Genomic DNA, 23,414 nt, shown 5'->3' on the forward strand with positions numbered 1-23,414 from the left:
CAGCTCTGCCTCACATTGTGGAGCAGCCAGCCCTGCTGGCACCCTGGCTGTGTCCCTTTTCCTGTGTGTACGCAAGTGGTGGGGCCTGGGTGGTCTGCTTGGGCTCTGCCTCGGGGGGAGGCACCCCACACCTTCTCTTTTGGGGGGATTGTCTCTTGGCATCCTCCTGCCTTGTGTTGGTAGGTAAGGGGGAGGCTGAGCTGCTGTGGGCCCTTGTGGGGGGTGTCTCTGCTGAGAACAGAGGTGAGGAGGGGCTGGCCCCCCTTGGGGCTGGGCTGGTCTTTGCCCTGTTGGGCTTCTCTTGCTGAGTCACCCTGGCCGTGGCCCAGAGGGTACAGAATAATTAACCGGAGGCTGTTCCCCAGATTAGAGGCTGATCCCTGGCAGTGCCAATGCTGGGAAGCGGTTGGCAGGGAAAGGCCAGCAGGGCCTATGCAGGGGGAATGGGCCAGGAGCTTCCCCCTGCCCGGGAGTGAGTAAGTAAAGAGGGAGGCCCTCGGGCTGCTCCAGTACCCTGCTTGCCAAGGGGCAGGGTGGCACCCTGACACTACCCTTCCGGGACGGAAAAGGTGCAGCTGCATTAATTGCCATCATTAGGTTTCAGAATGAACAGAAGTTTTTTGCTACGTGTTAAATCCATCGGCCTTGGCCTGGATCGCCTGCAGGGCAGGTTGATGTGGTGCTTTCAGACGTGATGTCCTAAAGCCTGCGCCCACCTGCCCCAAACCAGCAAGGTGGGACCCCCAGGCTCCTCCAGCACCACCAACCCCTGCCCAGCAGGGCTTTTGTGGGCATGCCTGGGGTGGGGGGACCGTGTTGCTGGAGGGTCCTTGTCCCTGCCTCTTGTCCCCCAGGGCTCACGCGGGCCCAGGGGCCGTGTTCCTGCTGGGGGGGAAGCGGGGTCGGGGGCACCAGGGGCCCCGGGGCCGGGCGGGGCGGCGCTGTCCGCGGTGCTGGCACGGCGCTCTCCGCGGTGCCCGGCCTTCCTCCCCCTCCTCCTCTTCGTCAACCCCCTCCTCTTCCTTCGTCCATCCTCCTCCTCCCACCCGCGCCCCCCTCCTCTTCCTCCATCCCTCTCTTCCTCTTCCTTCAACTCCCCTCTTCCTCCATCCTTCCCGGCTGCCTTCATCCCCCTTCTCCTTTCTCTCCTCATCTCCTCTTCCTCCCAGCCTCCCTTTTCCCCACCTTTCCTCTCCCTCATCCTTCATCCCCCTCGTCCTTCTCTTCCCCAGCCTTCCTCCCGCCCTTCCTCCTCCTTCCGTCTCCCCATCCTCCTCCTCTTCCTCCCCATCTCCCTCCCTCCTCCCACCTCCCCCTTTCCCTCCTCTTCCTCCCCCAGCAGTGACGTCTCTGGACGTGCTGCTCCCCGGCCCGGCACAGGCACCGCTCAGGGCTCCGGTACCGCGGGCCCGACCCGGTGCGGCCCGGCAGCACCTACCGGCGGGGCGCGGGCGCTGCCCGGGGCCGCCCATGCGGCCGGGGGGCGATGCGGGCGGCGCGGAGCCGGCGGTAGTGTCCGCACCGGGGCCCCCCCGGGAGCATGGGCTGCATCGGCTCCAAAACCACCATCGGTGGGTGAGCGGCTCCGGGCTGGGATGGGGGTGGAATTTGGGGCCCATGGCGGGGGTCTTAGGGTATGGAGGGTATCCCCCTATAGCCCATGTGCTTGGGGATGCAGAGATTAGGGGGGTGTGGGGGCTGTAGGGAGGCTGCTAAGGGGTGGACGAGGGTGATGCGATGGAGGTGCTGGCTACTGGGCTGGCTGATACGGGAGGGTGGGGGGCTGCTATGGGGGAGCTGAGGGTTTAGGGGATGGGGTGGCTGTGTATGAGGTGTTTTGTGGGGGTTGGGAGGCTAAGAGGTGGGCTTGGGGATACAGGGCAGTATGGAAGTGGGGAGGGGGGAACAGAAGGTTGGGATGCCTAAGGGTAGAGGTGAGGGGAATACAGGGACCTCGAGGCCTCTGGGGGATGCGGGTACATATAGGGGGATGGGGTCTATGGGGGGACAGGGGTTTTGGGGCCTGTGGATGCTGCTCTGGGGCACCTGGGTGACCCACAGGGTGCAAGGAGATATAAGGGGGTGAGGATGTATAGGGAGCAGGAGGATTGGAGGGGGTGGAGTGCAGCTTTGGGGGAGCTGGGGGGTGGTGTGCGATGTGGAGGGGGCTGGGAAGGGAATGTGGTCCTAGGGTGCTGGCTGGAGGCCTGGGAGGATATGGGGGTGCTAGGTAGAGGGATAGAGGTGTCTGAGGGCTATGGGAGTGGCTATGGGGGCTGGGATGGGGTGCTGCAGGGTGTGGGGTGCCACAGGGTGTTGTGTGGGTGCTGCAGATGTCCTGGGGGAGCTGCAGGAGGGAGGGGGGCAATGGCAGCTGTGACCATGATCTGAGGGTGTACTAGGGGCTGGTGGGGGCTGGGACAGAGCTGGGGGTGTTGCAGACATGCGGGGGGGTTCCTGGGAGTGCTGTTGCTAGCAGGCCAGGGGTGCCAATGCCAGGGCCTCACCACAGGGCTCCTCTGCCCACAGCTGAAGATGGGGGCAATGCTGTCAGCAGCTTCTCCAGGAGCCAGGGGCTACCCGCAGATGGGGGAGCACTGTTTGCCCCCCCATATTCCATCTCATGACTGGTTTATGTCAGCCAGGTCCAGCTTGGTGCAGGGGGGATGAGGGTCCTCGGGAAGTCCTGACCTGGCCCCTTGGGGGCTGGCCTGACCTGGCGGCCACAGTGGCAGGGGACCCTCCCTGGCCCTGGTGCTTGAGAGTCATTGCCCGAGGGGGCAGGGACCTCTCCATTTGGGGTGCTGGTACCAGGAGGTCAGACTGTTGGAGTGGAGTATGCATGTAGGTGCTTTTATCCCCCCCACACTTCTTTTCTCCTTTCTCTCCTGCCCCAGAGATGGGGAACTGAGGAGGAGGGTGTTGGAGACGGTGGAGGAGCACCAGCCCCCTGCAGCATGGCCCAGTGCCGCCTCCCTCCATGCACTCAGCACCTGGCCCAGTCTGTTCCCCCCCCAGCCTTGTCCAGCTGCCCCCACCCCTCCCGAAACAGCCGCCAAGCCAGGACGGGTGCCCGGTCCCCAGTGCCAGGCTGGGGCCGCACGTTACCGCTGACACAGGCGGAAGAGTTGCCCAGGTGTGAGTCACCCGTGCTGCAGCACATGGCTGCTCCAGAGCGGCCCTGCAATGAGTTGTGTCTGGTCTCAGCCCAGGCAACAAGCTGCTACCCTGGGGTGGGGGGCTCAGGGGGCTGCTGGTGGGGCAAAGTTGCTGATGCCCCTTGGCTCTTCCCGCAGTGGCCGTGGACACGACGCTGTGCGTGGAGTGGAAGGAGGTGAAAGCGCTGTCACCGCTGAGCGCCGCCCGCCCGCTGCCCCGCCTGCTGCGCCAGGCCTCCTTCGACAGCCAGGATTTCCTCCAGGTACCGCCGAGCCTGGCCCTGCCCGGCCAGGGTGCCTGTGCAGGTACCGCGCAGCAGGGCACCCACCCTGGCCACGGCAGGGAGCGCGATGGGCTCCGCTGCCCCTCTGTCCCTGCTGTCCGTCTGTCCCTGCTGTCCGTCTGTCCCTGCCAGCTCGCAGCCAGCTCCAGGGCTGCTCTGACGTCAGCCGCGAGCCGGGCTGTATCCTGGGAGAAATCAGTCCACGGTGCCTCGTTGCCATGGCAATGCAATTTGTTGCGTGCCTCCAAATCCTGCATCGCTTCCCCCGTGGCCACGGGCTCCGGGGCTGGTGTGGCTGGGACGGGCAACGGGGACGTGCAGTGGGATGTTGTGCAGGGCGGGTGCTTCGACGGAGTGCGTGCTGAGGAGCCTGGCCGTGGTGACCTTGCACATGCAAGTGTGTGTGTGTGCGTGTGTGTGAGTGCACAGGCTGGAGAGGATGCTCAGTGGCATCAACAAGCACAGGGCATGCACACACATGTGCATGTGTGTATCCAGTACATGCACTTTTGGAGTTTGCACAGTGAGCACACGTGTACACAGTGGGTGCACATGTGTGCACGGTGGGGATGGCCCCAGCTGCAGTGAGTGTGTGTGTGTGTTTTTGGTCAGTGTGTGCATGTCTGTGTTTACACTTGGTTACATGAGCGGGCATGTGCAGGGCGTATGCACTGCACACGTTTCTGTGTGCACAAGTGTGGACGCGTGTGAGTGCAGGTATGAGAGTGCGCAGTGCGTGTCCACGCAGTAGCAGTGTATGAGTGTAATAACACCATGGGAGTGCACACACATGCATGGGTGTGCGTGTACCCACTGCCCTGCGTGTCGCAGCTGTGACCATCCCTCTGCATGCGTGTGCTTGCGACACGTGTGCACAGACCCCACCCTGGCCCTGTGGGGTGGGCACCGAGTGGGACTCCCAGGGCATGGGACTTCCTGGGGGCAGCAGTGGCAGGCAGCAGACAGGGGATGGGCAGGGTAGCCGGAGGCTGTGACACCCCTGCCCGCTCTGGCAGGTCAATGTTGAGGACACTGTCGAGATGCTGCCCAAATCGCGGCGCGCGCTGACCATCCAGGAGATCACAGCCCTGGCCCGTTCCTCGCTGCACGGTAACCGCTTGCTGGGTGCGGGAGGGCCTGGGGGTCATCTGGAGAAGGAGGGGTGTCCTATGGGTGCAGGGGCTGGGATTCTTGGGGAGGGCATTGGGGTAACCCATTGGAGTTTGGGGGGCTCAAGGTGTCCTTGGTGGCACCCGAGAGGAGGGCATGGGGGTGCCAGTCCCCAAGGGCTGGAGGCAGGAGGTGCTGGGTCCCAGGGTCACAGGCTTTGTGGAGGGGACTCGGGGTGCCCAGGGGTTGCTGACACAGGGGCACATCTCGCAGGCATCTCGCAGGTGGTGAAGGAGCATGTGACGAAGCCAACGGCCATGGCGCAGGGCCGCGTCGCCCACCTCATTGAGTGGAAGGGCTGGTGCAAGCCGGTGGAGCCGCCCACCGCCCTGGAGAGCGCCTTCAACTCCTACTGCCACCTGAGCGAGGGCGAGCAGGAGGCACGCTTCGCTGCCGGTGGGCACCGCATGGGCAGGGCTGGTGGGGCAGGTTGTGCCCATCCGCCATCCATCTATTCAGCCATCCATCCATCCATTGGTGCCACAGCACTGTGGGCACAGAGGCGCTGGGGCAGGGGGAATGTGGGGGAACCTCCTGGTGTGTGTGTGACCCTTGCCTGTCCCGTACCAGGTGTGGCTGAGCAGTTTGCCATCGCCGAGGCCAAGCTGCGAGCCTGGTCCTCAGTGGATGGGGACGATTCCAATGACGAGTCCTATGACGAGGACTTCATGCCCTCCACAGAGAGCTCCCAGCCCACTGGTAAGTGCCAGGGGGAGCGGGCGCCCTCTGGGCAGGTAAAGTCCTGGTGTTGGCGTCCTGCTGCCCGTGTCAGTGTCCCACTGCCAGTGCCACGCATTGAAAGAGCAGGATGCCCCATGCCCAGCCGCATTCCCCAAGCCTGGCCACCCCCTTACAGGCCAGTGGCCCTGTCTGGCACCATGGCAAGCAGTGCCCACGTGGGGGATGGAGAAGCCCTGCAATGCAGCACCATCCCTGGTGCCACGGCTTATTTTGCTTTTCCTTTGGTGGTCACCAATGCCACGCACACAGCGATTTGTGGGCAAAGGGGCTCCTCCCATCCCACTGCTCTCACCCTACGGGGCACAGGGTGGGGGGCGGCTGGCAGCCCTGGTGCCATCAGGCCCAGCCTGACCCCAGGCATCCCGGCTCCCCACAGATCTGCCCAGCGCGGTGCCCACCAGCGCGCTGCTGCGGGACCTGCTGCAGGGCCACCTGTGCCAGCTGGGTGTGCGGCACAGCTCCTGCGAGCCCGAGAGCGACTCCTCGCACACCCTCTCCCCAGAAACCCTCTGCTCCAGCCTCTGCAGCCTGGAGATGGTGTCCCCCTCCGAACTCACTGCCAAACTGCTGGGCTCCCTGGGGGGTGAGGACCTGCTGCTGCCCAAGCTGCCCCCCCCAGCCAGCCAAAGTGCCTTGCGGGGCTTGGCACGGCTCCGGTGCCAGGACTCCCTCTACGCCGTGTCCTACGCCGAAGCCTGCCTCTCGCCCGCTGAGGATGAGGTGGTGCTGAGCAAGGACTTCCCGCTCCGCCGGAAAGTCTCCGACGTCGCCTCCTCCGGGGTGGCATCGCTGGAGGAGGAGGAGGAAGCCGAAGAGCCCTGATGCCCCCCTGGGGTGCCCTGCCTCTCCGGCGGGGGTCCAGCTCCCCCTGCCACCGCCCCCTGGCCGGACCCCGTGCTGGGCAAGGGATGGGCCCTGCCGCCGCCCCCCCTTGCCAGCTGGGCACAGGGGAGGGCTGGGGGTCCACTGCAGCCCCCCGGCCAGTGTGCCCCGCTACGCCCCGGCCCCGCTTGGCCATATCGTTACCCTCCTGGATATTTTGCATGAGAGGGGGAAAGGGCTTCGGGGATTACAACCCTGCCCCAATGCCCACCTGTGCCCCCCAAAACTGACGGGACTGAATCAGTGGGGCTGGTTGTTCGCATGTTCCCCCCCAGACCATCCCGGAGTCCCTTTTTGGGCACGGGCTTTGCCCTTGGCATGGCTAAAACCTCTTGAGCATCCGGCCGTGCCCAGCACCCTCGGCTCAGGACAGTGGGGGCAGGGAATTGGGAGCAAGGCGCCTTTTCTTTTCTCTCCCCAGGCGGCTTTTATCGGACCGAGTTTTATACTGTGAACTGCTGCCTCGGGGATGGGGCCAGTGGAGGGTGCTGTGGGGTGCCGGGGGGCGGGGGTGCGGGTCACGGATAGGCTGCGTTGCCAGGGCTTTCTATAATTTTGTCTGTGTGTGGGACCAGTATGGGAAGGTTGTGGGGGGAGGTCAGGTGGGCAAGGGCCACCAGGCTGGGGGCTTTGGGCCACCAGTGACAGCACCCCCAAGCCAGCCCTGCAACAGGGGGCTCAGCCCAGCTAGGGCCCCCCAAGTCTGTCATGGGGCAACACGGGGTGGAGAGAGGGGGAAGGCAGCAGGTCCCAGGACCGATGTCCCTGAGTCACTCACTCCTAGCAGGGAACCAAGTGCCTACATGAAGGGCAACCTGCCACCCCGTCCTGGCCGGGGGTGGCACCCCAACTCGGGGATCCCCCAGGGCCATGTTGGGGGTCCAGGCACGCTGTTTGGGGGAGAAATGCCAGTTTTTGCCAACGCTTGCACCCCCCCCTCCCCACCCCTTTCCTGCATGGCATGTGTTCTTGTGGGGCCGCTTGCCCACTGCATGCTGCTCCAGCCTTGCACCCCAGGGTGCGCCGAGCACCCGCTGTGCCCCTGCACACCTGCACCTCCCAGCACCCCCAGCACCCTCTGCCAGGCACAGCACCCCTTCCACCACCGTGCCGTGAGGTGCCCGGCCTGGGCCTGCCCCCCCGCTTCCTGCATGGCCAAGCTGTGAGGGGGTGCGGGGGCCAGCAGGCCTGACACCAACCGAAAGGTCCCCCTGCCACCCCCTGCCACTCCCCACTGCTTTCCAGGGACAGTGGATGCTCCCCACAGCATTGGGGGGGGGAACGGGGTGCCTGCAGAGGGCTGGGGGGGGTGGGGGGGCTTTGCTCTGCATGCGTCTGTGTGTGCACACCTGTGTGTGTGTGTGTGTGTGCACACTCGTGGGAGCTGCCTGAGCCCCCCACCCCGCTGCAGTGGTACCCGTGGGGTACCCGCACCTTGGCACCCCCCCCTCCATCCCGCCAGGTCTCCAATAAAGTCCATCGTGCGAGCGCTGTGCTGGGCACCTCTTCTTGCAGATGGGGGGGCACCATGTCTCTGAGGGGCCGGGGGGCTGTCAGGCCCCGTGGTGGCAGCACCATGCCTCCCCTCCCTGCGGCCCCACAGGGTGACAGTGACAGCCCTTATCTCACATTCCTGGGGCCAGGGTGCCTAATTATGGGCATCTGGCTGTGGTGGTGGTGGCAGGCGGCCGGCCCCTTCCCCGTGGCCCGGGCTTTGTGAGGGGTGCAGGTGGTGGGCGCCATGGCCTCACTGGGCTCAGCCTCTGCATTCCACACCTACGGCCAGGGGCACGGGGAGCCCCGCTTCGAGGGTGATCGGCGGCACAGCCCCTTCGGCGCACGGGCACACGATGCCTTCGGGTACCCAGGTACCGGGGATGTGGGGTGGGGGGGGGTCACTGCTGCCCCAGGAAGGGCTCTCCAGCTGCCCTGTGCCTGGGAACACCATGGTACCCACCCAGAACAGAGTGGGGAGGCTGGGGGGCCCTGGTTGCCCCATGGCTCTCTGGACTGTCCTGCATCCGCGCCTCCCAGCCCCTCACCATTCCCCGTAACCTCACTCTCCCTGCTGTCCCCAGGCCCTCTGTGCCCCCAGCTGCCCCCCCCTCGGACCCTTCTGAGCTTCCTGGTGCCCCCAGGACCCTCCATATCCCTCCTGCCCCCCTACCAGACCTTCCTGCCAGTCTTTACGTCCTCATCTGCCCTGTACCCCCTGACCCCTCAGTGTCCCCTGTTACCCCCCGCCACTTTCTTGTATACCCTCAGTAATCCCAGCCCTCCCACAATAACCGACTCCCCACAGACTTTCCTGGCCCTTCCCTGTGCCCCAGCCTCCTGCACCATTCCTCTGCTGTCTCCAGACCCCCCTCAATGCCACCTGCTAACCCCCTGCCCTCCTCAGTGTCACCAGCCTCTCTCACACACCCCAGTGCCCCAGCCCCTGGGCACTGTGCCCCCCGTCCCTGTGCCCAGCAAACCTCCAATGCCCACAGGTTCCCCGGGTGCCATATGCTCCTGCAGCCTGGGCACCTGGGTGCGTGCCCAGGGTGACACCTACCAGGTGGTGGCTGATGTCAGCCAGTTCGAGCCCCCCGACATCGTGGTGACCACCTCCAACTGCCATGTCGCCATCCAGGCTGAGAAGGTGAGGCATGCCTAGGGACAGCATACCCCCACCCCAGCCATGGAGCAATAGGGATCCTGCCCCACAGAACCCTCTCCTGCAGGGCAATAACTGGGAATGGTCCCTGCTGGCAATAGGGTAACTGCAAATTCCTGCCCCATTGCATTCTCTGCTGGTGGGGGCAATCAGGAATAGTTTCCACTGGCACTGGGGTAACTGGAAATTTCCGCGTGCCCAGGACAGAGACAAGTAAGAGCTGCTCTCTGCTGGCAATGCAGTAACTGGGAATTTCCCCTGCAGTTCTGGGTAACTGGGAATTGCCCTGTTGAGCTCCTTGCTGGAGCCAGGGGGACTGGGAGCTGGCCCATCACTAGCACTGGGGTAATTGGGACTGTGCTGTGTGTAGTTGTGCCCCACCACACTGCTGCTGCCCCCCTGCAGGTGGCTGAGGATGGCACCATCTGCGACACCTTCACCCACAAGTGCCAGCTGCCCGAGGACACGGACCCGCTGTCGGTGAGCTGTGCCCTCACCGACGCTGGGACGCTGATCATCACCGCCCGCCGCCGCACCGGGACCCGCCCTGGCGAGCCCCCGCAGCCGCGGTACCGCAGTGAAGCCACGCTGTGAGCTGGCTCCGGGTAAAAAGGGCTTCTTGCCCCAAGCAATGCCAACTCTGCTGCCATGGCGAGGCTCAGCCGCTGCCTGCTGGCTGTGTCCCCTCCCCACCTGCAGCCCCTCAGCGCCCTGGCTCTGTTTATAAAGTCATTTTATTAAATTAATATAAAAATCTCTGTATTTACACAGGGGTGGGGCACACAGTGGAGAGGCAGCAGCACCCTACTTCCCAGCCATGAGGCGATTGGGAGGGGAACAGTACTGACCTGTGTCCCCATGGGCGCCCTGACCCAATGACCCTCTGCCCCAAGTGCGACCCCAAGCAGGGACATTTGGGTGCCTGTTGGGGGGAGGGTGAGAGCAGTGGCCAGGCCAGGGGGGCAACAGGGCTTCCGGGGCAGAGGTAGCGAACTGGGAAGCCCCAAGAGCGGGCAGGGAGGCGGGGGGCATGGGCAGGCTGGGGGGGCACCTTGCCAGCCCCCAGCAAAGGGTAGGGGCAGCGGCACTGGATTGAGGGTGCCCACCCCTATGCCAAGCTTGGAGGCATCCCCCAACACCTGCTGGGAGCCCCTGTGACACCTGGGGACACGGGGGGTACCCTGTCTTCCTGGTCCTTGGGGGCATCTTCCTCACCGTCACCCCCGGGTCCGGCCTCGCGGGGCATGGGGTGGTGCTGGTGGCGGTTCCAGAGCTGACGTAGGGCAGTGGTGTCGGGCTCGCTGATGCTGGCGATGCTGTCGCGGAAGCTGGCGAGCGGTGGGCGGACCTTCACCCCCTTGGCTGTCAGCGAGCCCTCGATGGCCTTGCGCAGCTGCAGGCACCCCAAACCTGTGAGCAGGTGGTTCTGGGTGCCCTCCACCCTGTGTCCCTCCAACTCCACTGTCAGCCCTGCTCACCTCCTTGAGGGACACCATGCCCACCAGGCGCCCGATGCTGGTGACGTACGCGTGGTCCAGGCCCAGCAGCGAGAAGACGGTGTGGGTCTGCAGGAAGAGGGGGGCTGAGTTGGAGGTCTGGGGGATCTGGGGAGGGTCTGGAGGGGTGTGGGTGCACCTTGTGCAATGAGGTGTGCTCCACCAGCTGGAATGGTGCAGGGTCAATCTTGGCGCTGCTGAAGTCCACCGGCTGGTCCAGCTGCTGCTCCTCCCACTCCAGGATCTGGAGGGTGAACACACACCATGGGACAGGGTGAGGGGGCACAGCCCCCAGGGTGTCCGCCAAGGCCACCCCTGCCCTCCCTGCACCCAGTGTTATGGGGACATCGGCATCATCCCTCCATTCCCTGCCCACCTCATGCCTCAGCACCCCCTTGGGATGTCCTGGGCAGGGGGGTCCTGTCTGCCACTGCCCACCCTCTCACCTCCTCTGGGGTCATCTTGTCACCCAGAAACATGTCCTCCTGCAAAAGAGGTCAGTGTGAGTGGTCCGACAGGGCAGCAGGCAGCACACCTGCATGCCATCTGCAGGCAGGCTGCCGGCAGGGTGCAGGCAGCAGAGACTGGGTAGGGTGTGGGCAGCACATGCAGGCAGGGTGCAGGCAGCACCGTGGGTAGGTTGTGGGGATTGGTTAAGAGGACATAGGTCACACCATGATTGGTCAAGGTAGGACACGCCAGGCTTGTGATTGGTGGAGAGAATGCAGACTGTGCCTTGATTGGCTGAGCAAAGTGAGGCAAATCTCATGGCTGTGACTGGCTGAGAGGCTCTGGGTCACACTATGATTGGCCACAAAGGTTTGGGATTGGGAAGACGCACACTGTGATTGGCAGAATTTGGACGGTCTGAGATTGGCTGCACAGACACGCACCAAACATGATTGGCCAAGCAGAATCTTGCCAGGCCCCTGATTGGTTCAGAGAATCCATGCTGTGCTCCGATTGGTTGAGAGAAGCTGTGCCAAGCCTGTGACTGGCTGCAGCTTACCGTGATGGAAATACGGACGTGTTTGGCCTTGCGATAGGCTGTGCCCTGCGCCTGGCACCGGGCGGGAGAGACAGCGGCGTTAGGGCGTGGTGGGTGGTGCCACAGGCGGGGACGGGCAGGGACAGGCAGGGAAGGGACATGTTGGGATGGGATGGGATGGGATGGGATGGGATGGGATGGGTTGGGATGGGATGGGGTGGGATGGGGTGGGATGGGGTGGGATGGGATGGGATGGGGTGGGATGGGGTGGGATGGGGTGGGATGGGGTGGGAATGGGGTGGGAATGGGGTGGGAATGGGCAGGACTAGAAAGAGGTGGGCAGGGATGAGAAGGGATGGAAAGTGATGGGTGGTGATGAGTAGGGGTGGGCAGGGATGAACAGGGAAAGGCAGGGATGAGTAGGGGTGGGCAGGAAGGGGCAGGGAAGGAAAGGGAGAAGTAGGGGTGGGCAGAGATGGAAAGGGATGGGGTGAGAATGGGCAGAGGTGGGCAGGAGTAGGAAGAGGTAGGAAGGGATAGGTAGGGATGGAAAACGATGGGCAGGAATGAGAAAGGGTGGGCAGGTTTGGGAAGAGATGAAAAGGGATGGGAGTGATGGGAAAGGATGACAGGGGGGTTGAAAGGTCCAGCCAGCGATTGGCAGGGGTGGGCACTCACCTCGGTGGGCTCTGCAGCGGTGTTGGCACAGAAGAGGCTCCTGAGGGCGATGCCGGTGTCAGCTGTGGGCAGGGAGGGGGTGTCAGCGCGGGAATGCAGGCGGAGGAGGGGGGCCAGGCACAGACTCACCCGGGGGTGGCTCGACCAGACTGCTGGGCACCCGCTTCAGTGCTGGCTTTAGGGGCTTGCGAGGGGCGATGCGGGTAGGGGTACCCGAGGAGGCCTCCGTGCTGATCTGTGGGGGGACGGGGTGATAGGGATATGGGGGTGGGGGGCACTCTGGCTGGGCACCCCTTCCCTTCCCCCAGGGGGGCTGCCCCCTCACCTGGAAGCGGATGCTGGCATCAGAGAGCCGGTGCTCGTCCTCGGCCAGCGCCTTCTGCCGCAGGGCCTGGAGCCGGCGCTGGGGGCTGAGCTGTTGGCTGAGCAGGGCCCCCACCTGCGCCCGCTCAATGGAGCCCAGCAGGATCATGGACTCTGCCAGCAGCAGTGAGGGGCCGTGTTGGTTCCCGACAGCCCCTTCTCCATCCCCATCCCAGCGCTCCCACCGCCTGGGCAGGCACCGGCACAACCGCCTGCCCGCATCTCACCAGCTGACTCCACCAGCGGCAGGTTCTTCATCTTGGTGCTTTGCAGGACGTGCTGCAGGTCCCGGTACTTGCAGTTGAGGGAGATGTAGCGAATGTCCCGCACCATGATGTCCTCCACCCGCACATTGTATTTGCTGCCCAGGGTGGGTAATGGTGGGCTCAGGGTGATGCTGGCCCCTTGTGCCTGCTGAAGGGCTTGGGGACAGGGCAGGGGACACACACTCACTCGTGGTGACCCCAGCCCAGCTCAGGGAGATAAGGCAGCTTCTTGATGCGGATGATGCTGTCGTAGAGGGAGGGTTGGAGGCTCTGGGCCACCGTGTTGGCCAGAATGACGGCAATCATGACAGGCAGGATGTGCGAGATCTGCCCCGTCAGCTCAAAGACGATGACGGCCGTGGACACGGTGTGGGTGACAGCGCCTGACAGCGCGGCTGCCCCTGTGCCCGTCCCCAGGAGACACAGGGGCTGCTGTCAGGTGCTGCTTGTGGGGCTGGGTCCTCAACCCATCCGCCACACTCTGAGCCTTTGGGACCTCCTGGGGACATCCTCAATGGTGAGATCATGCCCAGTCCCTGGGGATAACACCTCAGCCCTGAGGAACCCACCCACTCCTTTGGAACATCTGCAAGTGATGCCACCATGGTGTCCCCGTGCCGGCCTGGTACTTACCCACCACGGCATAGCCCCCCGGCACGATGCGGTAGGTGTTGCTGTCGGTGTGGATGCCATCGGGGAACCAGGCTGCCATGCTCTCCCCCACCAGCCGTCCAAAGGCTGCGCCTGCCCGCAAAGAGAGGCTGGGAGCGGGCACGGGGGCTCTTCTGGCACCCAGTCATGCACCCCCTCCTCTGCCCTTTCCCTGCCAGTTAAGGGGACACCTGGGGACACTGAAGGGTGCCCCTGCTTGGGTTGGCAGGCAGGTCTCTCCTCCTGCCATGACCATGTGGGGTGGGGGCTCTTACCGATGACAAAGACAGGCATGAAGGCTCCACAGGGCACTGGGATGGTGGTGGCCAGTGCTGACATCCAGAACTGCACAGGGGACACAGGCAGCTGCTAGTCTCCCCCCCCGGCCCAGCTCTGCTCCTGCCCCAGCTGTGCCTGACAGCTGGCTGCCATGGGACAGCACATGGGCACTGTGCTGTGCGATGGGGCAGCCCCTATCCACCCAGGAGCACTCTGCCAGCACCTCCCTGGTGGCACCTTCCCAGCACCACCCTGCTGGCACTTGGGAGCACCCAGCCAGAACCTCTCTGGTGGCACCTGGCCAGCACCTCCTGCTGGCACCTTGGTGGCTCCCGACCAAGATCCCATTCACAGCATGTCAGCAGCGCCCAGCCAACACCTTGGTGGTCTCTGAGAGCAGCCACCCAGTGCCTTTCAGTGCCATCTTGCTGGCAACCACCCTGGTGGCAACCCAGAGCCACTCCTCAGAGCGTCCTGGTGGCATGTCAGGGCTGGAGGCACCCACCTTCATGATGATGAAGATGACAAGGGTGACAAAGACGTTGGAGCGGGGGTGGCACCAGGCCTCCAAGATGCCCAAGTATTCAAACTCGTCACTGAGCTCCTGCTTGGCCCACGTCTGGTTGTCAAAGAGTGTCACCAGGGTGTCCTTCTGGGTGAGCTGGTGAGGGACAGGGTTCAGCCAGGGCTGGTGGAGGCCCCAGGGTGGGGAACTGGTGTACCACCCCACGGCAGGTACCTGGCCAGCCATAAACTGTCCAAAGCCGGGCGGGAAGGTCAGTGTGGAGATGAGCACCGTCACCAGGGCAGGGAAGAGCAGACGCCTAGCAGGGTGGCATGGGCAGGAGGTGACGTCAGTGCAGTCCCAGCTACACCACCCCAGTGCCAGGGACCGGCAGGCACCTACTTCTTCATGAGGAAGCGGTTGATGGTTTTCTGGCGGCGCATGAACTGCACAATCTTGCGGTTGAGGTAGACGAAGAGCGCACCCCCAAAGCCACTGGCGATCCTGGGCAGAGGCAAGGAGTGAGCACCCAGCACTGCCACTGCCACCGCCACCGCCACCACCAGCACCACCAGCACTACCACTGCCATTCCAGGGCCACAAGACGGGCGCCAGGGCGGCTGCACTCACCCGATGACAGCGAAGGCGGGCAGCTCCTGCAGGTCGAAGGGGAAGTCAAGGCGGAAACGGGTCTTGAACAGTGCTGTGATTGTCTCTGGGGGGGTGGCAGGGGTTAGCAGGGCTGTGCAGGAGGACCCCCGTGCCCCCCACCCTATTGGAGGTACCTTCATCCTTGTTCCAGACGGCCAGGACACGGAAGATGAAGGCGCTGAAGGTGGCAGCGAAGAAGCCGCGCCAGTAGTTGCGGACGGCGAAGAAGGTGGAGGTGACCTCGATGCTGAAGAGGACACCTGGCACCGAGGGGAAGCGCACGAGGGAGGCGGCGAAACCCAGGCAGGCCTGCGGTGCCTGGCATGCTTCCCACCCCGAGCCCACACTTGTGCACAGCCCACGGGCGTCTGGCCAGCCCCACAGACACGCTGTGGGGTGGTTCAAGGGCTTCCCTGGCAAAGCGTATGGCTGGTCCCCGGCTGGAAGAGCAGCCAGCGCGAGCAAGAGGGTAGCATAAGGACACAAGCAGAGCTGTGGCGGGTGGCACTGGGATGGGGGGCATACACAGATAGATGTGCAGACAGATGGGGCAGCGCAGCAGGCAGAGGGCAAGGAAAAGGTTAGACACATCACCAACCTACGGGCAGGGTCAGCGGGGCCGGAGCAGGAAGCTCCCTGGAGCGCAGGGCGGCAGGGGAGAGGACAGAGCAGAGAGGATGTTACACCTCGGGGAGGATGGTGCCTGTTCATTCCCCCCCTCCCTCCTCCCTGTGCCCAGTCCCGTTCAGCCATCCTGGGGTCCTGCTCCCCTCGCCGGGCAGACCCTGGTGAGTGGGGGTACGGGGGCTCGGGGTGACCCTACCTCCGATGGGGGCGGCAAAGCAGCAGCCGACACCGACAGCGCAGGCAGCCGCCAGCATTTCAATCTTCCTCGCCTCGTTCTGCAGGCGAGCCAGGGGTGAATGAACGTTGGACGCCCCTGCCCCAACTGCTGTCAACCCTGCTGGGGGGCACAGGCACAGCCACCCTGGGCCAGCCCACCCTGCTCACCTCGTAGATGCCCCCGAAGAGGGAGAGAAAGCGGCTGAGCAGGGCTGCGCACATGCTGGCGATGTGGACGAAGGGACCCTGCGGGGACAGCGGACGGACCGAGGATGGTGCCATCCCCCTCTCCTGCCAGCCCCTTGCCTGTCCTGTCTCAGGCATGGTCCTCACCTCCTTGCCCAGGGGCATGCCGCTGCCCAGGGCACATGTCAGCCCAATCACCTTGGCCACAAAGGTCTTGAAGGTGAGGTACTCCTTCAGCACGACACCCCGCAGGATGGTCTTCATCTCAGGGATCCCCGAGCCTGGCACCACAAGGACAGCCCTGACCCATGGCTGTGTAGGGGGGACACTGGGAAGAATTCTGAGACCCCTAGCCCCATATCCCAAGACAACATCCACTCCATAGACCCCAGGAGACCCTCTGAAGACTAGGCTATAGCCCTAGGTAGATCCCCAGGACCCCCAACCTTATAGCCCAGAGGGGTCATCCACATCATAGCTTGCAGAAGACTCTCTAAAGAACAGCCCATAGTCCTTGAAAGAATTTCAGAACCCCAACTCCATAGCCCAAGAGGACACCCACAGCCCCAAGGAGGGGACACCCTGTTAGGGTGCAGGCAGCCCCCCCGGTGCCCTACCCACGGCCTGGGGGGCGAGGATCTGCGTGAAGCCAGCCGAGAAGGTGATGAGCACAGTTGGGTAGGTGACCCAGGCCAGGTACTGCAGCAGCACGTTGGTGTCCAGACCCCCATACATCCACTTCTGAGCTGTGGGCACAGCCAGCCAGGTGGGTCATGGGTGGCAAGGGGCATGGCATGGCCCTGTGACGTTGCTACCCCATGCCCTACCATGGCCCCGGGACCCCCCTCGTGCCCAGTCACCTTGGAGGCAGGTGGCGATGGCGAAGTCCATGGCCCAGCTGACCAGTGCCATGACCAGCCCCAGGAGGATGAGGAAGATCCAGTCTTCGCCAACCTTGGAGATGAGGAACCGCTGGCACTGCAAGGCGCAGACTGCGGGCACAAGGGCAGGCTTAGGGTTGAGTGCCCTGGGGATGGGCACACTGGGGTGGCAGGGCCACACTGGCAGGGACACGAGTGCTCAAAACCAGAGGCACCAACCCCACGCTGCCGGCAACACTGTGCCGAGCCATCACAGCCACTCTGCAGCCATCAGCGGGCTCCAGCTGTACACAGCAGCACACGGTGTCGCTGGGCACACACCTCCTGCCAGCATGGTCCCCCCAGCATGGCCCCAGGCAGAGAGGCCAGGGGCATCCCGGTCCCTGCAGTGTGCCTGGCTATTTTGGGTCATTGTGTCCACACTGCCCGGCGGGCAGGTGGCATTGTCCTCGGCGCCGGTGTCCTGTGACAGCCAGAGAAACTCTACCCACTGTCACCGTGGCAGGGTGGGCAGCTGTGCCCAGACCACATGCTGCCGTGGGGCTGTGCTCACCAGTGTCCCCGCCACGTCCCCTTCCCCAGTGGCCCTTACCACGGCAAGGGGCACAGCGGCCCTTGGTGTACTCCAGCAGCTCAGATGGGCGGCGGGGCCGGAGGGTGTCCCCCTCCCCCTGTCCCTGCTGCAGCCGCAACCGGGCGGCCTCGTCCTTGGCAAAGGTGCCCAAGTCCTGTGTGTAGCGCCCATACATCTGGGGAGAAGGAAGGGACAAGGGTATAACGGGGTGCTGGCAGCCTGGCTCCCACACTCAAGTGGGGAAACTGAGGCAGAGAAGCAGCAGGCACAGTGATGTGGCTTCCCAGCACCAGGGGGTGCCAGGCGAGGTGACAGGTGGCCACGGCACCCTTAGGGGAAGGGGTGGTGGTGCCTGGACACCCACAGGGGTGTGGGAAGGGGCCAGGCAGATAAGGTGCTTTGGGACTGATGACGATTGTTTCGCCCACGTACCCAGCACAGGCAGTCGGCACCGCCAGTGCCAGTCCCCGGCCCTGCCCAGGTGCCCCGAGCACTGGGCTGGGCTGGTGGAGGGTGGGGAAGGGCCTCTGGTGATGGGAACATGGCCAGCCTGGCCAGGAGACTCTCTGAGGGCTTGTACTGGGGTTGTGCTGGCATCACGAAAAGCAGGGCTGGATGTCCCCTGGGAGGCAGCCTTGGCATGGCACATGTGACACGAGTTAACTGGTCTCAGCTGGCAGCATGGAGGCAGGAGGGCAGTGGGGGGGCAGGACCCCAGCCCCACAGAGAGCGGGGCACAGCATGGGGCATGGGGTGGTCCCTAGGCTGTGAGGAGGGGCTTTGGGGAGCAAAGGGGTGCAAGGGGCTCCGTGCTTATGTAGGGGGCACTCCCTTCTCCTCAGGTGCCTCCTGCATGGCTGTGGCACGTGGCCTGGCCCTGGCCGGGGCTGGTCCTGGCAGTGACCCCCATACTGGCCAAGAGCTCTTTGTGCCCATCCTCCCTGCTGAGACGGGGGCATTTGTCCTGTGCTTGTGGGCACTGCCAAGGACTTGGTTGCTTGGTTTCCGCCTCGCTCCCCCTGGCATGACCTGAATGCCAAGTGCCAGAGGTTGGCCGGCACAAAGGGAGGCTTCAGGCCCATGGGGACCCTGCCAGGCTCCCACATCGGGGCGACGTGAGCCCCATGCCGATGGCATGCCCACCCGCCGTGCTGTGTCAGCCCAGCACGTGGCCGCCCAGCCGGGGCACAGCCACCCTCCTCCTCCCTCCCCAGTATGGCCCGTGCCGGTGTTCGTTAGAGGGGTGACACCATGGGTGGGCATCACGCTTGGCACGTGGGCAGCCCAGCCTCAGCTGCCGGCAGCAGTGACCGTCCCGGACACCTGGGTCCTGTTCACAACCTCTGGCCTGCCGGCATGTGCCAGCTCCCTGTGGGGACAGCGTGAAGGTGCATTTCTCACAGGGCATCGCTCCTGCCCAGGTCCCTTTGGCAGGGAGCAGAAAGCAGCCAGAGCGGCGCCGGGTGGATTCTCTGCTGCCTAATACCCAGGTTGTGCTCAACAGTGGGACGGAGGGTGGGGAGGAAGGTGGGGAAGGCGGGGGGACACATTCATTTCCGTAGCTGACCCTCTCCTATCATGGATTTCCCCCCAATGCTCCTGCTCAGCGGCTCCTGGGGGGAAATTTGCTGGGGGGGAAGGCACGAGCCAGGCAGAGATGACAGCACCACCACCTCACGGGGGGCAGATCCAGCAGCAGCTGCCAGAGGAGGACCCTGGCCCCGCACGGGTCCTGGCTTTCAAAGGCTCCCTTCGAACAAAGCTTGTTTCCTCTGGAAGACAAAACGGGACGGCACCCCAAGGAGTACTGTCCCTCTGCCAAGTGTCCACCTCCCCTGGCCCTGCTGCCGCCCCACAGCCAGCGCTGGCTGGGACCACTGCACCCCCAGGCTGAGTGACCCCTGAATCGGCTTGGTGCCCACCTCCTGGGGCCATGACAGGGACCAACATGCTGCCTGCCCGGTGCTGGGGCACCTGGTGGGACACCCAACCCCAAGGGGTCCAGCCTAGTCCAGCGGGTGGAAATTTTTCTCCTCCTATGCCCCCGGTTTGCAGTCAACCCCACTTGCAACAGCAGAGATGCAAGCAAAAGGCTGCCACCTGTCACCCTATGCCACTCCTCTGCCCCACGCCGTGGCCCCGCAGGCAGGACGTGGGACCCCTGGGGTATCCCATGCTGGGCAGGCACAGCCGCTGTGCCCCCAGCTCTGGTGTGGCTGTGGGGCCTCGGAGAAAGACAGCGGTGGGCTCTCTCCTTCCTCCTCCTCCTCTTCCTCCTCCCGCTCGGGTTATTTTTCCACAAAGGCCTTTTGAAACACAAACATCCCCGGGACTCCAGCCTCCGCCGCGAAGCAGCTGAACAATCACAGTGCCGGGCAGGCAGGGAACGGGCACTGGGGGGGGCTGGGGGGGGCACCCGGGGACATGGGCACGGGCCAAGGCTGCTATGTTGGTCCTAGGCTGTTGTGCTGTGGGCATTGGCTGTGCCTCAGCCCCCTGGTCACTGTCAGCCCGAGGTGCCCGCTGCGCCTGGGCGATGCTGTGCCTGTGGCACTGGCATCTGGTGCTGCCGTGTCCCCGTGCCACCCTGTCCCATAGCACTGAGTTGCCTGACAGTGGTGCCCACCTCCACACAGCTGGAGACCCCAAAACCACGATCTGGGGGTTTATTTCAAGACAGGAGGGGTAGGGGGTTCCCCAGGCTGCCAGTGTGCAGGCAGAGGCTGGGGGGGGGGATCACGCTGCCTGTCTTAGCTGGGCTCTAATCGCTCTGAGCAGCTCTGCAGCAAACAAGGGCAGTTTGTCAGACTAATCTCCCCACTGGGGGCCCTTTGCTCCCCGTCACACCAGCATGGCATGTGGGGGGCACTGGGGCGGGCACACACACCAGCATCCTCGGTACAGCCAGGGGTTCTCACAGGCACCCATCCAGCATGAGGTCCCCAGAGAGGGACACTATGGCCTGCGGAGACCTTTAAGGCTGGGGCTGTGCCAGCCCCCCGTGGCACCGTGGCTGTGGCAGCCCACGCCTGCTGAAATCTGGGGGGGTAAGGTTGTGGGGTGGGGAAGACTGAACACAGCCCTGCAGCCCAGCTATGATGTCCTGGTTGCGGGCAGGGGCAGTGAGAGTTGTCCCCAGGGCCATCAGGCTCAGACCAGCCTGTGCCAGGCTCTGGCTGGATCCTGACCCTCCTGGCAGGTGCTGGCATGAGCTAGTGGTGGCTCAAATGTGCTGGGGAAGGCTGGGCACCCCTCCTGCCCGGCATGTGCCCAGGTGGCTCCCAAAAGCCAGGCATGACACTGCACCCAGCCTCACCCACGAGTGCCAGGCAGTTTCCCAAGCCTCACTGCAGTGCAGAGGCCATGGGGAGGCCATGGGGATGGGCACCCTGGGGCACCCAGGGCATGGGTGCTACTCCGCCCGGAGGAAGGGAGGGCAAAGTCTGCTGGCACCGTGCAAGGCTGCCCCGATGCCAGCCCGGCGCGCCTCTCCACTCTTGCGCGCCCACAGGCTTCTCCGCCCTGCAGTGCCCGGCTGGGATGGCGTCTCTGCCCACCCACTGCAAACACAGCACCGAGGGGGAGAAACTGGTGATAGAGGGGAAAGAGGGTCCCCCACATCTCACACTGGACGGCGCCACGCGCTCCTGTTCATGTTCTTGGCTGCTCCCTGGCTCAACCTTGCTGGGGAGGCACCATGGGGCTGATAAGATCACAGAGAAGCTGGGCAGAGCCAGGGCTCCCATGGCCAGTCAATGCTCCGCACCTGACAGGGATGGGGTGGCTTGGGGTACGCACTGAGAGGGATCCCCACACAAGGGCTTTGGGTGCTTGGAAAGCCGATGCAGAAGGTGCCTGGTGCAGTAGCTCCCCAATACTGCCCCATGCCCACGTTCTGGGTGGGCAAGCCTCAGGGTGGCTGGGCCCACTCGCAGAAACCCACTCGGGCTCTCAGCAAACTCAGGCAGCCATGGGCAGGGGTGCCTGGTGGCAGCTCAGGCCCCCTCTTCCCTGCCCACCTCTCCACCTGCCTGGCTGAAGGCCCTTGCCAGGGCAAAGTACCCGTTTGCTGAGCTGCTCCCGGCACCTTCCCAAGCTGGGGCCAGAGAGAAGCACCTTTGCCCAGGTTGTCCGAGGGCTGTGGGCAGCAGAGGAGCTGTGTGCACGGCAGGGAGGGAGGATGCCCCCAGGACAGCCAGGCACTCGGGTGCCAGCAGGGAGGCCTCAGAGGGGATGGAGTCGTAAACATGGGGCTAAGGTTGCAGGTGGGGGAGATACGCTATCTTGAGAGCAGAGGGCTGGGGCCAGGCACAGTGCAGGGGGTAAAGGGTGCCCGGGAGGTGCCTATGGGAGTCCCCACAGGGTGGGCATCACCCCCAGAGTAATGAGGCGTTTTGGGGAAAGGGGGTAATGTGTGTGAGAAAGACCTGCCCTGTGTATGGGGCTCAGGTGGGCTCCTCTGCCGTCAGGGGAGCTGTGAGGTGGCCCCCCTGCCACGGTGCCTTGCCCAGCCACAACCCCGAGACAGTACCCCAAACTGGGCACCGCAGAGCTCACCGGCACTGCCACCCCGAGCGGGGCAGCAGCCCCAAAGCGCCTATCTTCTCCCGGCGTGCTGCCGCGCACCCCCGGTACCCGCTGTCCCCGGGAGCCCCGCGGTGCCCGGGGCCGGCGGCACTCACCAGAGTCTGCTCGTACTCCAGCGCCCGCTGCCCCTCGCTCTCGGAAGCCATGGTGCCGCCGCTCCTCGCCGTGCCGGTGCCGGTGCCCGCGGCGGCGGCGGCTCCTCCAGGGCCGTACGGGGCGGGTCCGGGGCGCTACCCGGGGGAGGGACCGGCCGCGCTCCGCCTCCGCCGGCAGCGCCCGGCACCGAGCAGGGGGACCCCGGCCGGGGGGCTCTGCCCTGAAGCCGCGTCCGTTCCACCCCTGGGCTTTGCCCACAGGTTTCCCAGCTGAGGGTGGTGCCCGCGGGCAGCAGGTGAGTGGAGGTACGGAGTAAAGGCTGGCGTGGGGCGAGGGTGGGTACAGCTCCCTGTGGGACAAGTTGCTCCCTCTTCCCACGGCACAAGAGGCTGGTGTGGGGCTGGCACTGCCACCCGTCCCTGCCTCTCCGGGGTTCCTCCCCGGCTGGATGCGGACAGCAGGGTAGGGAGTGCCATGCTGGGTGCACTGGAGGCAACCACTCCCCAAGCTCATGGCCCTGCCTGGCTGGAGGTCAGATTTGGGGTGCAGCATGCCTGAGGTCTTGGCAGTGAGGGCACATGGGGACCCATAAATTCCCACGGGTGACAGAGGACCACAGCACCTTCACCAGATGTACCCCAAAAGCTGGCAGGGAACTCGTCCTTACCGTGGTGCTGCTCAGCGCCTTGGGGCTGCCAGCCCTTGGGAAAGAAGGTGCGCTCCACTCTTCGCTGCCGAACCCACCAGGCAGCAGCGGCTCGGCCCTCTCCGGAGGGGCACACGGGCAGAGCTTGGCACCAGCAATCCTTGGACAAGGTGCTCCAGCATGGCAAGCTGGCTGCCGGGACCTCTGTCTCACCACCGCCACAGGCTCAGGGGCAGCCAGGGCAGCTGGCAGGGCCAACCTTCCCCAGGGCACTGCATGGCACCTCTGTGGCAAGGACCAGCTGCAGGGAAAGACGGAGCCGTGGCACTGCCAGGCTGGTGCTGCAGGACTGGGAATAGGTTAGTTCTTGCTGCCTAGACTAGTTCTCACCGCCCGGGTGCCACCCTCCGGTTTGACGTTGGCACCCCCAAGGGTGGGTGATGACGGCAGGGCTGGGGGCTGGGATGTGCCCTTCAGCAGCTTGGGAGGGTTCACTGCTGGACACAAACTGGTTTGTAGCAGGGAGGCAAGAAAATGGGCTGCCCGTTCATTGTGTCCCTGGGCGCAGAGCTCCCTCCTCGCTTGTCAGCTTCTGGCACTACCCCACAGCAACTGGGACACTCATCCGGAGGGGCAGCCCCGTGCCAAGACACACGCTCTGCCCACTGTCACCAGTGCGCCCAGCCATGGGCCACTGGCACACTGCAAGGCCACCACAGGTGCTGTCACCCTGCTGGCACAGGCATCAGCGTGGCCACGGGTATGCATGGGACAGGACACCCCGCTCAGCACCCAGGGCTCTGTGCCAGTCCGATATGCCCCAGCACCAT

At 64.6% G+C, this 23,414-nt stretch overlaps 3 protein-coding genes across 7 annotated transcripts; 2 read left to right on the top strand and 1 right to left on the bottom strand.

Moving 5' to 3' along the window:
• Nucleotides 1-1,069: 1,069 nt before the first annotated feature.
• On the top strand, nucleotides 1,070-7,726 carry FAM131A (family with sequence similarity 131 member A). 2 transcript variants are annotated; one of them, XM_065073720.1, is made up of 6 exons: nucleotides 1,070-1,571; nucleotides 3,297-3,421; nucleotides 4,459-4,552; nucleotides 4,826-5,008; nucleotides 5,183-5,311; nucleotides 5,730-7,726. In XM_065073720.1, the coding sequence occupies exons 1-6, from the start codon at nucleotides 1,541-1,543 to the stop codon at nucleotides 6,173-6,175; spliced, it is 1,008 nt and encodes a 335-aa protein (XP_064929792.1). In that variant the 5' UTR covers nucleotides 1,070-1,540; the 3' UTR covers nucleotides 6,176-7,726. The 2 variants fall into 2 exon arrangements, with proteins under 2 accessions (XP_064929792.1, XP_064929791.1); XM_065073719.1 differs by having other exon boundaries at nucleotides 1,539-1,571; nucleotides 5,856-7,726.
• Nucleotides 7,727-7,917: 191 nt separating this feature from the next.
• On the top strand, nucleotides 7,918-9,634 carry LOC102089686 (heat shock protein beta-7). The gene is made up of 3 exons (XM_005506603.3): nucleotides 7,918-8,103; nucleotides 8,728-8,879; nucleotides 9,300-9,634. The coding sequence occupies exons 1-3, from the start codon at nucleotides 7,977-7,979 to the stop codon at nucleotides 9,486-9,488; spliced, it is 468 nt and encodes a 155-aa protein (XP_005506660.2). The 5' UTR covers nucleotides 7,918-7,976; the 3' UTR covers nucleotides 9,489-9,634.
• Nucleotides 9,611-22,096, bottom strand: CLCN2 (chloride voltage-gated channel 2). Of its 4 annotated transcripts, XM_065073712.1 has the most exons (24): nucleotides 21,938-22,095; nucleotides 17,274-17,430; nucleotides 16,661-16,792; nucleotides 16,418-16,546; nucleotides 15,948-16,081; nucleotides 15,783-15,860; nucleotides 15,595-15,673; nucleotides 14,906-15,031; nucleotides 14,751-14,835; nucleotides 14,523-14,624; nucleotides 14,355-14,439; nucleotides 14,121-14,276; nucleotides 13,612-13,681; nucleotides 13,319-13,429; nucleotides 12,873-13,086; nucleotides 12,647-12,780; nucleotides 12,382-12,533; nucleotides 12,186-12,291; nucleotides 12,057-12,118; nucleotides 11,400-11,450; nucleotides 10,837-10,875; nucleotides 10,530-10,634; nucleotides 10,373-10,459; nucleotides 9,611-10,287 (listed from the first exon to the last, which is right to left on the bottom strand). In XM_065073712.1, exons 1-24 carry the CDS (start codon nucleotides 21,986-21,988, stop codon nucleotides 10,003-10,005), a joined length of 2,730 nt encoding a protein of 909 aa, XP_064929784.1. In that variant the 5' UTR covers nucleotides 21,989-22,095; the 3' UTR covers nucleotides 9,611-10,002. The 4 variants fall into 4 exon arrangements, with proteins under 4 accessions (XP_064929784.1, XP_064929785.1, XP_064929786.1 ...); XM_065073713.1 differs by lacking the exon at nucleotides 11,400-11,450; XM_065073714.1 differs by lacking the exons at nucleotides 9,611-10,287; nucleotides 10,373-10,459 and having other exon boundaries at nucleotides 10,767-10,875; nucleotides 21,938-22,096.
• Between the last annotated feature and the right edge of the window lie 1,318 nt (nucleotides 22,097-23,414).

Source organism: Columba livia, chromosome 9, assembly GCF_036013475.1.
Source record: "Columba livia isolate bColLiv1 breed racing homer chromosome 9, bColLiv1.pat.W.v2, whole genome shotgun sequence".
Taxonomy (NCBI): Eukaryota; Metazoa; Chordata; class Aves; order Columbiformes; family Columbidae; genus Columba; species Columba livia.